This window comes from Eurypyga helias, unplaced genomic scaffold, assembly GCF_000690775.1.
Source record: "Eurypyga helias isolate BGI_N326 unplaced genomic scaffold, ASM69077v1 scaffold13092, whole genome shotgun sequence".
Lineage (NCBI taxonomy): Eukaryota > Metazoa > Chordata > Aves > Eurypygiformes > Eurypygidae > Eurypyga > Eurypyga helias.
Window position 1 is genome coordinate 80,924 of NW_010237900.1, and position 14,546 is coordinate 95,469.

Below are 14,546 nucleotides of genomic sequence, written 5' to 3' on the forward strand. Positions count from 1 at the left end.
TTGTATCTGAGAATGGAAATAGGGGTCACAGGCATGAGGGATGGGACCAGGAGGCGAGTTCTCAACCTTGGATTAGACCCAACAGTTGATATAGTTCAGTTTGATGTAGGTAGCATTCAGGCTTCTGAAGGGTTAAGCACATAGATCAGAAGATACCATCTCATACTCCTTCCTGTTCTTAAGACACGTACTGAATAAAACTTCCTTCTTCTATGACCCACCTACATAGACAAATGTATATACTCTACCAGAAGACCGTGTCCGTTCAAAATCAAAATGCGGTAATTGCGGGTGTACAATATTGCCAGAAACTTTCAGTTCAGTTTTCCCACAGGTTGTAAGGCAAGTCAGCATGTCCAAAATCTCATCCAGATAGGGGTCTCCTTCATTTTGCTGCAACCCCTCACATCTAGGAACAAAACTCAGGACAGTCATATATTCATGCCTTAGTAATGCAAACATTTTGGGTATTTCACCAGGTACTGAGCACACAGGAGCTACACATTTTACTTGCCACTCTTCCCCAGTCATTTACTGTCTTTCTGTCTTGCTTTCTGTGACTTGTTTAACCATCTTATAAACAGTAACTCCACACCATGGTGGCACATTCTGAATCAGAACAAAACTTACAAACTGAAGAAGAAAACTGAAGTGACACTGTAAGAATCTTCTGAAGAAAAGGAAGATAAATGTTAGAATTTAGTCCAGTTATGTACACTTAAAAAAAAAGTAATTCTCCCCAGAAGAATGCCTGTTTTGGAGAGTAAAAATTCCAATCATCAGAGAAAAAGAAACCAGCACACATAAAATGTTTAGGAAAGAAACTCTCTGTCTATCCCTTTCTGTCTGTATATGCTCGGAAGGGAGACTAATCTCAAGCCCTGAGCACCTGTATGCTACTTCTGTCTCTCCACCCTAGTTATATCAGCTAAAGAGGACAGGGGCAGTCATAGCCCTTACTGATAAAGATCAGGTGTTTCTGCCCTTCTGTGGCTAGAACTTCATCAGAAATATAAATTTCAACACAGCTTATTTATCAGGGAAATCTAGACAATCTATTGTAACTAAACAAAACACTGCCAGAAAAAGACTTTCCAATTGTAGGTTAAAAATTCTGTACCATCCACAAATCATCAGAAATCATACTCATGTACAGATATCTTTGGATTCATGTTTGAAATTACACTCCTCTAGATCCAAATTACAAAATTCCCCCTCCCTCAGTCTAACATACTGGTCTGGGACTGAAGTTCTTGCAAGTGTTGGAGAAGAACTACAAGAAAAGGCAAAGCCAGAATGGAAACAACAATAGATTCAGAAGATCTGGAAATGCTCTTTTCGTATAATATTAAAGAAAACCAGAACAAAGCTCCTAAGTGCTTCTGGGGAAGTGGTATAATATACTGTTTTGACATAGCAAACTCAGAGCCTGGTTAGACAACGCACGGAGACAAAAAGAATAGAAGATTCTACTTTCTACTTTTGATTAGGGTAACAAGTGGGAATTTGTCCTGATACGTTCAAATTAATCTCAGTTCTGAAGAATGTAACCGTTTCAGATATGTTTGGGTAGGGTTTTTTGTTTGCTTGTTTTCTGCACAGCAAGATCAGCTTTCCTTCCCTAGCTGACTGCATTCCTGGATCAAGCATTTACCTTAACTGAGACAAATGTCTCTGACCTACATACCCCCTAACACTGATTGATGAAGAACCTTTGTCTTGTGTTCCGTAAGACCCTATCCCATGTGTAGAATAACTTCTCCTACCATTAATTTCTTCTACGGTTTCAGTCCCATCCTCTAGAAGCCCACTAAAAAGCTGTCTACTTACCTGAGTAAAACTTTTAGCAGGAGTTGGTAGCCGTCATTACTTTCAAATTCTGTTAATAAAGCTGATGATATGGGATACGAATCTTTCACAAAGCACAAGACAATACTAGCAGCTTCACACACATCACAAGCAGGCAGGGTATCAGCCAGTTTAAAGAGATTCTGAATAGCTATTTTAATGCAGTCTACAGCTGGGGGAAAAACATAGTAAGTACTTAAGAACTGACAGTCAAACAAATTCAGAGTTACTCAGAAAAATAGAACAACAAGTTTGAAAAATAATTTCCCAGTAAAATTGCAGCAATTTAACTCTCTCTAGAAATAAAAGATAAGACGAGGATATATGCATATCATACCCATCTCAGAGGCTACATGAAGAACATTTCTGGTTTTAAAATATGCATGCACTTTGCTTAACTCCCAGAAACCGATTCAGTCTCAGGAGTATAAGCTTCCAACCCACCCACTCACCAAAATTCATATACAGTGAATTGCAGAACATAAGCAGAGGCTGACATATTTAATTGTCTTGTACTAAGTCAGTCATACGTTCTGTGCAGAGTTCACACATTAATTCTTTGCTCAACGAGGCATACGTAGTGGGGTATACACATCTTGCTCTGAGCAATGAAGCCTAGTTTTCTTGTCTAATCTGATGACCAGTCCTTCCAGCATAACTTCAAAACAGCTAAACAGTTCAATACTCTTAGAACTATGATTCCTTGGTCTTTCAATCTCACCCAGGAAACCAAATTTTTAATTTAATAATAAAAATACCTGTATGCAGTTACTCCATGCCAAGGAATACTGGCAGTAAAGTGTAAATTATAAAACTTTTTTTTTTTTCCCTTCTAACAGATGGAGATTCATTGCCTTTGCACTTGTAACAAAAAAATTGCTCACTCTAATAATGCCTAGGAAGAAATGAGGATGTAACTCAAGCAATCATGATGTTGTCCCAAAGGATACTGTTCCTCTGGCACTGCTCTCAACCTTGTATTTAGAATGCAAATGAGGCTTAGGTTCACACAATGATTCACACAACCTAAAAAAAAATAACACGTAACGCACCTCGTCTTTGGCTACATTAATGTGAACAAGTCACATTGACTCTTGCCTGTAATTTTATTTTTTCTGTAGAAAAAACTTCAGTTTCCAAATGGCTATCAGGATGAAATAAAGCTCCTGTCTAGAAAGCCAAGAGCCAATGTTTTGAAGTTGACTGACTACCAGATGATGAAGAGATAAAAATCTATCCCAAGGAGACTTTTCTTGAGAATTCATTCAGTGGAGCTATGAAGAAAGAAGCAGCCAAATGACTAAACCAAACCTTGTAGGTGCACAATGCTGTTTTTGGTCTGAGCCTTTGAAATTGTTCTCAGCACACGGCCTGTAGGTACTTTCCACGGGTGGCTACACTTATCCCAGAGGGAAGCAGTTGCTATAATTAATGATTGAAGCTTATCAGCTGCTAGAAGTTCCTCTACACATTGTTCCTCTCTGTACATGTTAAGCATTATCTGAAAAGCAAACAAACATCAGCTACAATAAACACCTCTACAAATATCTGCAAGATGAAGACAAATCCAGGGGCAGGGAGGGGGTGGGATTATAGTTTGATACTAATACCATGAGAAAGAATGCAGTGAAATGAACAAGTAAAACTACCACTAGGATATTCTCAATGGAATTGTTTTCCCACTTACAAAGTTATGATGTTTTGTTTAACAAAAGAAAAAAGACATATAGTGGCATCATCCCAGATCGATTTATACTGCTCCTGATGCTTGTTCAATGGTTTTCAGTGCAAATTTACTCCTTTTTTTTGGCAGTTTGAAGCAAACCGAGTACTAAGGGCAAGTGAATTCCCAGAGGTGCATCTCACCTTAACAAGCATTTCCTGAGTTTCAGTGTCTTCTTCACTTGTCTCTCCATCATCACTGGTTTTCTTCAGAGGAAAAGTAAAGAAAAGGTACAGACACTGGATCAGAGCAGCTGGAAGACCAGATCCAATGATGTTCCACATAGTTCTCTAAGTGAGGAAAACAAAAATCAGTCCCTACAGAAGCTGACCAGAGTTTCCTTGTGTTTCTACACACTGGGGGTAGTCATGGCAGATGAAAGAGTTACTTGAGCATTTTATCTTTACAAGCGCTCTAGGGCATATGAGCCTAGCAAACATATAGCATGGTGGTACAAATCCACTTGGCACAAGTAAACACACTGACCATGTGTTGCCATGGCTCATCTTAGGACTTCCTATGCCAGCTGAACTACCCTTTTGACAGAGATACTTACTATGTCCTGCATAAGGAGACCTACAGGCTGCCCTGCAGCTATAGGGGCCTGGTATGTTAAACACATGAATTCCCCATTCCCTCCTTGACCTAGAATAGCAGCCATTTAGCTGTAACACCTTTGCTTTTGTAACATATTGAACAACTGCACACACACTTCTAACTACAGCTTTTATAAATGCAAGAGACACTGTTTCTCCACAATGTTTCTCAACACTAAGTTTCTTCCCATCTTCACTACTGCTGTGTATAACTTACATAGAGGTCCCAGCATGTCTGCTTGGCACACAAAAAATCAAAACAAAATTCAGCAGCAGATTAAACAGAAGAGTGAGTTTTGTGATACAAAGTTTTGTGAGCGTGTGCTACAAAAAAGAGCAACGTCTTAAATCTGTGAAAAACACAAACCTCATCAGGAACCTCATGCTGTGACTAACTGCATACAATTTTATAGAGCTCTTTATACCACAGGATGTAGGACATGTCCAGTAGAAGCTGACAATAAGATTTTATTTTCATGTATCTGAATAAGGATGTGACAAATTGCGCCGGTCTATGTCAGGGATATATGTACCCCTGATGCCCATCAGCAGGCTGTACTGCTGATGCCAGTCTGCATGCAGGATGGCTGTACAAGTAGAGTTTGTGAAATGCTTTGAAATGCCTCAAAGTAAGAGGCTATCAGGATGGGAAATCCAGCCACTGCATTACCAGACAGACAGATGCTTACTAGTCATCTCCGATGGAGTGACAAGGAAAGGTGGAAGAGCAGTGATACATCATGGAGGAAAAAAATTAAAAATCAGAGGAACACTAGGAAAAAACAGTTGTCTGATGAACAAAACGGGTATCTGAAAGCACAGAGCACTTATTTCAGAAAAGCCTAGACTATAAACCCAGTGGTATGTCCTCTAACTGTGTACCGTGAGCATGCTGAAGCTCAGAGTTGGGGACAATGCAAACATAAGACTTAGGTGCTACTCAGCTTCTCTGAAATAAAAGCAAAAACCTAACCAAAATCTTTTGTAGTCTTATCAAGACTCTTACCAAGTCAGTCTGTGAGAGCAGATATACTGATTTCAGAAGTAAATGGCCATCTTCTGCTTCTCCTTTCTTTTGTAGCAATTGTTCCAAAGCCAGACGAGCTTCCTCTGTTACCACAAAAACATTAAACTTTAATTCCTTAATGAAAGATGAAAATGCTGCATTAATCCTTTCTTAACAGACCTGACAAACTTAACGAAATTACAGTAGCAGGAATCCACTGAAGTGAACATAAGGACATAAAAGGATTTTAAAACAACATCAGGCTCAGGTCAGTTCATGTAAACTACATGTTTCAAACTAACAAGCTTCACTGGGCATACCAGCTCAGTTCATGAAGTCTGCCAGCTGCCCAGTGCAAAGAATGTACAACAGCCACCATGAAAGCTATGTGTGGCTAGCAATATTTTTCTCATTAAAGAAAGCTCCTCAGAATATCATGTGGCCTCTTTTACTGCATTGCTGCAGTGTTGTACAATTCCAGCTACAAAAGTTCCAAACCCAAGGTCAGCATGGCATACAAGGCCAGACCTTCAGTGCAATCTAACTCAAAGATCAGGCTTGCTACACTTAGCATTTTCCTGTTCCCCTTTGGTAAACACAAAGGAAAGCTGAATGACAACGTATACTCAGAATAAGTGAATCCAGTCGATATGGTATGGGATCATTACCTGCAGGTTTACCATTGAGGTTCCTCTTAATTTCTTTTGTCAGAAGCTTGGAAACCTCACTGGCTAACAGCTGAATGTTGGGGAATATGATTACTCCAGCAGACTCTTCCCAGGCCTGAAATCCAAGTGTAACTGTTAAGTCTTTCTGATACAGCATGTTTTTTCTAGATTGAGAAGAACTAATACAAATACACAAACATAAAGCTAACATTGCCCTGCAAAATTCCCTCCCCAGACAGTGTAATTCATTAAGCAGTATTTGCCAAACAGGCAGGACCCTGAAAATACAGATACAGAAGTCAACCTGGAACTACCTTTTGAATCACATAATGCACCTACTAGAGACCATTTACATTATTTTATCCATTTATTGCAATCAAAACAATGTAAATGTTTGTCATAGCACCTGTTTCACTAATCATTTGTATCAAAAAGCATGCTAGTCCCTTTTGAAATACAACATAAACACCTTGTACCCTGAAGGGGTTATGGCTACAGGTCCAAGGTTTTTTCAGTAAAAGTATCTCCTTCTCTAAAAAACTGGTCTCCCCAGAACTAAAGTTAATCATAAACCTAATCTGAGTTTTCAGTTGAATAAAAATTAAAAATAAAAATTTAATTTTCTCTGTTCAGCAAGTCATTGTACAGTCTTAGCTACTTAGGGACTGAAATGGGACTGGAACCGTTGCTTGCATGAAGCATTTGCAACAGATCTGTCAAAAAGAAACCATGGCAATACAGGACTACTGCTCCTAGACAGCAGTATACTGGCCAAGATTCACCTGAAACTGAACTGTTTCTTTCAAGTCAATAAATTTATAAAAATCACAGAAGGAACAAACAAGCAAATTTTTTTGTTTGTTTTGTTTGGAGTTGTGGGAGGGGTTTTGTGTGTTTTGTTTGGGGTTTTTTTCATTGTTGTTCTTGTTTTTAATACATTCATAAAGTTTACACCTTTTAATTCTATTCTATTTTGGGAGAAAAGTAAGGTTCATAAAACCAGCATTTCTTGACAGACAGAAATAATCTTCGGTGCCAACTAAGGAAATGAAAGAAAACATAGGAAAAGGAGCTGAAAAACAGAGTAATATTCGAGTCCAAAAGGCACTGGATCTGATTTTGCAGCAATATGAGTTGCCTAACCCATCTGTCTAATGAGGTTGAGATGTATGCTGCCACACCTGGAGTGACAACTCTGTCTAGCTAGGCCTTTACATTACAAGACAGCTTACGTCATGAGTACAGACCTGTGCTAACATACAGGAAAAGATGCACTTCTGAAATGCTGAGATGACGACACTAAATGCTTGCCAGATCAGGATTCCTAAACATTTCCTATGCTATAATAAGCTCGCCTAAACAGGAAGGTACAGTCCTAAATGCATAGCTAGCCAAGGGTAACAAATTTATAGGCAAATTCATAAACATTGACACAAGGAAAACAAGAAGACTTAACGGTTCCCTCCTCGGAGTCTGACAAACAGATCCTATCTCAAATGTTTCTTAGCCCTGACCTTACAGGAAAAAAAAAATCAAAAGCAATAAAAAAATATTCCAGTAGACTAATACTATCACACTCAACTGGCCTCTGAGAATCAGGTACCGTTACCTTTTATATAGAACATCTGATGATATACACATCAGTGTATCTGCAATAGTGCAGCATTCACCTCTAAATACCAGGCTGAGACACCTCTGTCCCCAGCAACCTTGAAAATATTCCTTACAGAAGTCTCCTTCTAAAAGCTCAGAAAAATCAAGCTGTAAGGCCAGATGATGAAAGGAAGGTAACAAAAATAACAAGACATCTGTTCTCTTAAAGTAATCTGGAGCAGACACCCCATAAAACTGTCTGCCAAGAAATCAGTGCAACTCTTTGTGAAAGGAGATCCTCTACAAACATTATTTCCTTTCCTTTCCTACCAATGCTTTCAATTACATGTTCTTTCTTTGCTGATGGCAGCTTGTGGACCAGCTATTTCTTTCCCCACAAAGTGCCAGTCGTCTGTCACTAATCAGGCAAGCACCTACTTTCTATTTCATTTTACTGCACTGACCTCTGGAACTGCACCTTTTTTCTGGGCAACGAAAGAGTGAAATGCAAATGCACAGTGTGCCTATCCATTAATTTTCAAACAATCAACAACATTAAAAAAACAAGCTAGTTTTTCCACGTTTTGACCATAAACAATTTTCAGAGACCCTCAGCTGCAGGAACAAAGTCCACTGATTCCTCCACTTCTGATGCAGAAGTGAGGGAAGATCTGTAAAGAACAGAAGTGAACTTGGCAAACACAACGACAAGAAACCCAGAGCCACTTAAAAATATACAACGTTTGTCATTAAGCTATACCCTTCTTCAGAAGAAAGCAGTGATAGATTTCTGCCCCTCTGCCTCAGGGGAACATGCTCTCAACACTTCAGAAAGGACTTATTATATGCACTCTTTTGCTAACAAAAAAAGATGGGTAGATTTTGGAAGTTCAGGCCACACACAGCAGAGAAAAGTAATAAAATCATAGCATTGCTATAATCCATTGTGCAAATATTTAGCTAGTCCATCTCACTATAGACCAGGCCACTAATGTTCTGATCTGATATTATGTGGGATCTTCCTGTGGGGCAAACACCAATCTCTAGAATATGCTGTCCTTTAAGAACAGGCCTAATCAGTTCCTTATTCATATTTGAGTCTATAAAAGGTCTGTGTCTGGAAGAACATCAATCTGACTCCTTTCCAGGATGTCTGCCTTCAGGGGAAACTCAAATAATATGGTATCAATGTAATCTGATTTTCTTTCTTCCTCTTAAGCCTGTTTCTGCATGTTTAAGATTCTGCCACAAGCTCCCTGTGTCTGCTGTTGCCATCTGTCCATGCTTCATGGAGAGATGCTAGCTCAAAAGCCAGCCATGTAATGGAACATTCTGATATCCTCTGAGGCACCAAAAGGGATGCTACAGAGGGCATATTAAAATGACTCCCAGCTAGGCCTGAATCACAAGCAGATGGCTAATATTTTTTTCTCCTACACCTTTTCCTCCTACATCAAGGAGTATCAGTGACTAATGAGACTCCACATCCGGGTGCCTTCTGGTTAGTGTCATGTCTCTCCAGACAACTAAGTAAGAGCTAAAGCACTGTAAGACAAAATGACAGAGATGCACCGGCATCTGTGTGATCAAACAAGATATGAAAATCCTCCAAGAAGGGAGAGGACTTATGCAGAGTCCCCTGTTAAACAGGAGGAAGCAAGGTAGTTTCTATAAGAACTTCATAACATGTACAACTCAAAATGAGATGTGTTTTCCCCAGCCAGCCCAGGGGCTTAGCAGAAAGCAGAAGGCTGGTACATGAAAGGAGTCATATGGGGAAGGACATGATGACTCAAAGCTGAAGGGCCAGATCCTAAATCCATGATACAAGACCAATATGCTCCAGCCATGCATCTGAACCTAAATGCCTACAAAGTACTGCAAAACCCCACTGATACATCTAAGAGAAGTGAAGGGGAAAAATCTCTCTCTTAGGGCACAAAATCAAGTGTTAAGATAATGAGAAATTCACATGTCCAATCTAAATATATTCTGTAGAAAAAATATTATTTAGGAATCTAAAGTCTCCTCTTTTGAGCATTACTGAAATTCAGGGAATCACTTTCTACAGTCCTAAAGTGTGTGAAGTTCAGCCATACATAATGGAAACACATGATGGATATGCATATGTACAACATTGCCAGTCTCTTAGCAACATTCATCTTGCCTTCTGGGGGATAATTGTCCTTTGACCCACTGGTACTAAAATTTATTTCTCATCTGTCATGATAAATAAGTGATTTCCTGCTTTGCTGTCCAATTTTTAATTCCTAAGACCTCTGTATTTTATATCTTTCAGCATCTTTATTCAGTAACTACAACTTCCTCAGTCCACAGAAAGTTTCATTCCAAAAAATGACCTTCCCATGGAAAGCATTCTTATCATTCATACTTAATGATCAACAAATCGGAAGTTGTTCTATGTAATCTTACCTTGCCAAGACTTGCTTACTTCATGTTTACTATGTAGATTCAAAACAAAAAGCCACAACATAAGTCAGAAACCTTAAAACCTGAGAATTTCGATTTCATTGTGAATTTGAGGCAGGAAAACCTCAGCAGAAGAATTTTACAAAAAGCCTGCCATACATTGCTTATGGGGGAAGGGGGTGGAGGGGCAGCACAGCAAAGCCTATCTTTGTTGGGAAGAATTTATACCCTCAAAGCAGTAAGAATATATGTTTTCAATGGAGCTTCAAGAAGAAGGAAGACAGGAGGTCAGAAAACAGCTCTGCTGTCTCAGAGAAAGAACAGTGCATTTATCAGCAAGCCATTTAAAAAGTAGTTCCATGGAATAAGGTGCTCCTCTACAGAATTATCAGTCCTGCTATGACTTTAAAAAGCATTTTTGAAGGCTAAGGAAGGAATACTGCCCTGCTGCAAAGCCAGAATTTTGGTGAGCTGAGAAAGCAGTGGTGAGCTCCCAAGAGAGCCCAGTCTGTCCCAGCACACGTAATGCCATATGTAGAGAGCAAGAGATTAATTTCCAGTGACAGGCATGTACACAAAGCAACATCCCTTCTGCTCAAATATAGCCTTTGGTTCAGGAGGAGCACTCTTCTATGCAAACAAATGCAGAATTTGAGAGAAAGTGGTGAAAAGTGAAAGCTTTCTTCAATAATCATAAAATATCTGTAGAGCCATTTAGATTAAATGAGAAGGCTGCTTCTGAGACTCCAAGCTATACACTCCCATTTTCAGACCCTTGCATTCATTTTGTCTGCACTGCGTTGGACCAGGGCAAGCTTGTACTCAAACACAGCAAACTCTTCACTACAGGCATCACCAGATCACCCACAACTCAATTGTTTGTATTGCACCAACACCAATGAGTGACCTGCTTCACTGCTGTTAACACCACCAGCATCTACAGCAATTTCCAAGTCCTGCTCTGCACCAGGACTTAAAAGCTGCATAGGTTCATGCTCCATCCGAGTGATATGTTTATGACTATTCCTGTTTAACTGTCATGGACTCCAAAGATTTCATAGTCCTGAGCACAGTGATTTCCCTGCACGTGCAGTTCAAAATGTCCCTCTCACTACAGAATATCACTTTCTGTGTCCCACAGTGCTTCTGTATAAACAGAGTGACCATGTCATCAGCTGCTTTTTCCTCACCTCCCCACTGACTTCTCTTTAGAAAACTAACTCAGATCAATCTCTTCCATACCTTTCTGAGTTTGGTCACTTATGAATACTGAAAACTCACAAGTACAAATGGCTGAAATCTGTACTTAAAATATGGTTTCACCAAAAAGAAGGTTTTATTTTCATTCTGAAAGACCTACATAGTGAGAGACTGTAAAAATGCAGATTCCATACCCATAAATACTGAAGGTAATTCAAGAGAAAAACAATTCTTCTGTAGTACAACATGGCCACAGTACATTTAAAGATAGCCCAGGTTTTCTGCTCCTCTCAGTATAAGCTCTGCCATGCTTTTGCTGCATGGTCCACTCAAACAGTTCCCTGTATGCGTCACTCATCCTAGCAAACAAAACCAATCCATAAGGCTCTAATTCATTACAGAGCTCTTCCAGTTTCACCCTTCAATATGGCCATCAGAAATGGCTGGTCGATGGAAGGTCTAGGGCATAGGGTAGGGCTGCCTGATAACTAAAATGTTCTAGTTCTTAGCTGTGTTACTCACCCACAGTATGACCTTCCTCTCCTCATGCCAGTTTCCTGTCTATAACACAGATGCTCTCAAACACTAAAATTCAACATGAGCACTGTCATTAACCCAAAACTTCCACTTAAGACTGTACCCCTGCATTTCCACTAGCTGGCTGTATGCCACAACCACATTTTTTCAGACTGAAACTCTGCTTAACCTCCCATTAAGTAATAATGTAGATGAGGCAGACATGAAGTGACTTCTTCATGACAGGGTACTCACTTTGAAAGATGCCTATCTTACCAACATATCCCTTGACTCCAAGAGTAGAATTTAGTCATCCCTGAAAGTAAAGCAGTGCTCATCAACATACTTCTCTCATGCTAACATAGCAGGTTAGTTAGATGAAGGGAGGACAAGAAACTGTTTCCTCCGGCTCTCAATGGAATGAAAGTAATTATCACCTAGACAAAGGGATCGTGCTCCAGTTAACTCAACTGGCAGTTAGGATGACCACAGAATGGATAGAGCAACAGAAACTCAAATTTACATCCTTGGCATCTGCCCCAAAGGCAACAGGGAGAACAAACCTTTAAGAAGAGGGGAAGAAAGTCCAGCAGCCTTCTCTGTTGCTCCTCAGGGATGAGAAATGGAGCCACCTGCTCATACTCTACAAACTGTCTGCCTAGAGTCTCCCACTGGAGGGTATGGCTCTGAGGTGCCTTGTCCTTGCTGCATGCAGGCTGTCCCAACACTTCTGCACTGTCTCCATCATCAGGGCTTTGCTCTTGCTGTCCTACTTTGTTAGGTGAATCCTCCAGCTGCCACATGAGTTCAGCTGCTTTGTCCATGCTGAAGTGAGACCTGAAATTAAAGATAGTGTGTTATTTACAGTTAGCAACAACTCTTACTGATCAACTATTCCATAAAACTACACACTGACAGTCTTAATTATTGGAGTTGGAGTTGTCTTCTCCTGGACTAGAGCACTACCACCTTGCAACCACATGAACAAGCTCTCTCCTATGAGCTGGGTACTACACAAATCATCAGGGCTCTGGCAAGACGAACTGGTAAACCATGCAGGAAATGTGAATTCCAGCCTCAGCTTTGCTACTGAGCCTATATTTCAGTCACCCCAATGATAAAACAAGCCCTATTACCATCATCAGATCTGCAACAGAAGAGCACTATCCAAGAGCCAGATTACACATTTCATTGAGTATGGATGCTAAACCAAGCTGCACATCTCTGATGCAGTCCCCACCCAGAGTCAGACTGAAGCACTAGCTGGAATGGGAGTGTGTGGAAAAGCCGAGGATTCTTGACATGGGTGGGCTGGCCCACACAGGCAGCAACATTCAGCTCTTCTGCCCTGCAGATGTACGTCTGTGTACAAGAGGTAGGTATTTTCACTACAACATCACCTCTTCTGCTGATCCTGCAAACTGAAATGGATATGCCTCAATGAAGGAGCAAGGTGCGTCTAGCAGCCTCATTACCATCAGATTGAACCTACAATGGGACCATCTTGTACTATATGTAGAGGAACCCTTCTGGTACTATAATCTCAACCCCAAGTCCTTCCATCTACTTTCCAGCCCTGTTTTCATCTATAATCACCTGGGAGGTCACTGACACAGCCCTGAATACACAGCAACCTTACTCCTTTGCCATAACCTTCTGTGATCTCACCCTGCTACCCATAGCCTACATAATGACAATGTTTACACGAATGGAAATAAGGCTTTCCAGGTTCCATCAGAATCAACATTATGCCTATCAGTGTCTAGGACATTGTCTGACTACTCAAAATATGACACACAAATTATCATAGTGTGGGCAGACAGCTGGGGAGTTGTCACTAATATGAAGGTGGATCATACTTACCCAGTGTATTGTCTTTTAGGAGACTAGAATAATCTTTAACACATCATTACATTTTCTCAAAGAAAAACACCAATATACCTCCATGTCTAGGAAATAGTTTTTCCCCTCCACAATGTCTCTTTGACTGCCATTCTAGCTTGTCAATAAAAATGACAGAAAGCAATGCAACTAAAAAACTGAGGCAGATTTCCTGTACTACCAATACATAGACCCCTTAATATAATTTTTTAAAAATACTATTATGCCCCCTGATTTAGAAATTATGAGCCAACGTTAATACTGTATTTGGGTTTCTCTTCCTTCGCCTTCCATCAGTTACACAGATTGCACACTGCTTGCATCCTGCCCACTCCAAGTTAGATGAACCAGTTTCACTTCCACACTCGAGCAGTAGCTCCATATTGCAGAGATGAAGAGCATGGCATTATCTTGTCACTGTGCAGCACACTGACTGCAGCAAGCTGACAGTCCCAGCAGACAGCTATGCTTGTATACAAATGCTGATCCTTCATGCTACAGCAGAAAGTAACTTATTCCACCACAGCCCATACTCTGTTTTTCAGTAGGAGATGGAGGGCTATGAAATGTCAGTCGGTCTCCAGGGATGTCAATCTGGAACTTCCTACCTCAACAACATTTTGAGATTCGTTGCTGTGGTTTTCGTTAATTATCTGTGTTACAACAACACAGCCCTGTGAGCAGAAAAAGTGTGATGACTGTCTGCACAGAGTGAGCAGGAAGATTCTGTTCCTCATGACAGTGTGGGAGGTATATTTGTCATATGTTATACTGTTAACATCATCCCCTGGTATGGGGTTTTGGCCCACTTGAGTCATCATGAAGCTGTACAGTGTGTTGAGAAAGCCTGTGTACTGTTCTAGAGGATTTGGTAAACATAGTTCAGAGTTACTTTTTCAATTAATCTGCTCTTGCATCCCAAATGGCACCATTCTCTTCCTAAGGAAAATCTTTCACCTTGAAAGCTACTCTGCTGAGCCTAAATCAATCCTAAGTAAGAAGTAACTTGATCCCAGTGCCTACATTCACCTTGGTCATTTGTACAGAGAAGCCCAAAATCCGTTACGGAGGCATTTTACAGATGG

At 40.3% G+C, this 14,546-nt stretch overlaps 1 protein-coding gene across 1 annotated transcript in view; it reads right to left on the bottom strand.

The window, feature by feature from the left end:
• WDFY4 (WDFY family member 4) overlaps positions 1-12,417 on the bottom strand; it is a gene marked incomplete at its 5' end in the record, with an annotated part of 85,418 nt that extends 73,001 nt beyond the window's left edge. Inside the window, 7 exons of the mRNA XM_010147650.1 lie at positions 249-409; positions 1,831-2,020; positions 3,160-3,349; positions 3,715-3,861; positions 5,174-5,277; positions 5,842-5,956; positions 12,144-12,417. Coding sequence (XP_010145952.1) covers positions 249-409; positions 1,831-2,020; positions 3,160-3,349; positions 3,715-3,861; positions 5,174-5,277; positions 5,842-5,956; positions 12,144-12,417 — 1,181 coding nt within the window. The remainder of the gene's footprint in view (positions 1-248; positions 410-1,830; positions 2,021-3,159; positions 3,350-3,714; positions 3,862-5,173; positions 5,278-5,841; positions 5,957-12,143) is intronic.
• Between the last annotated feature and the right edge of the window lie 2,129 nt (positions 12,418-14,546).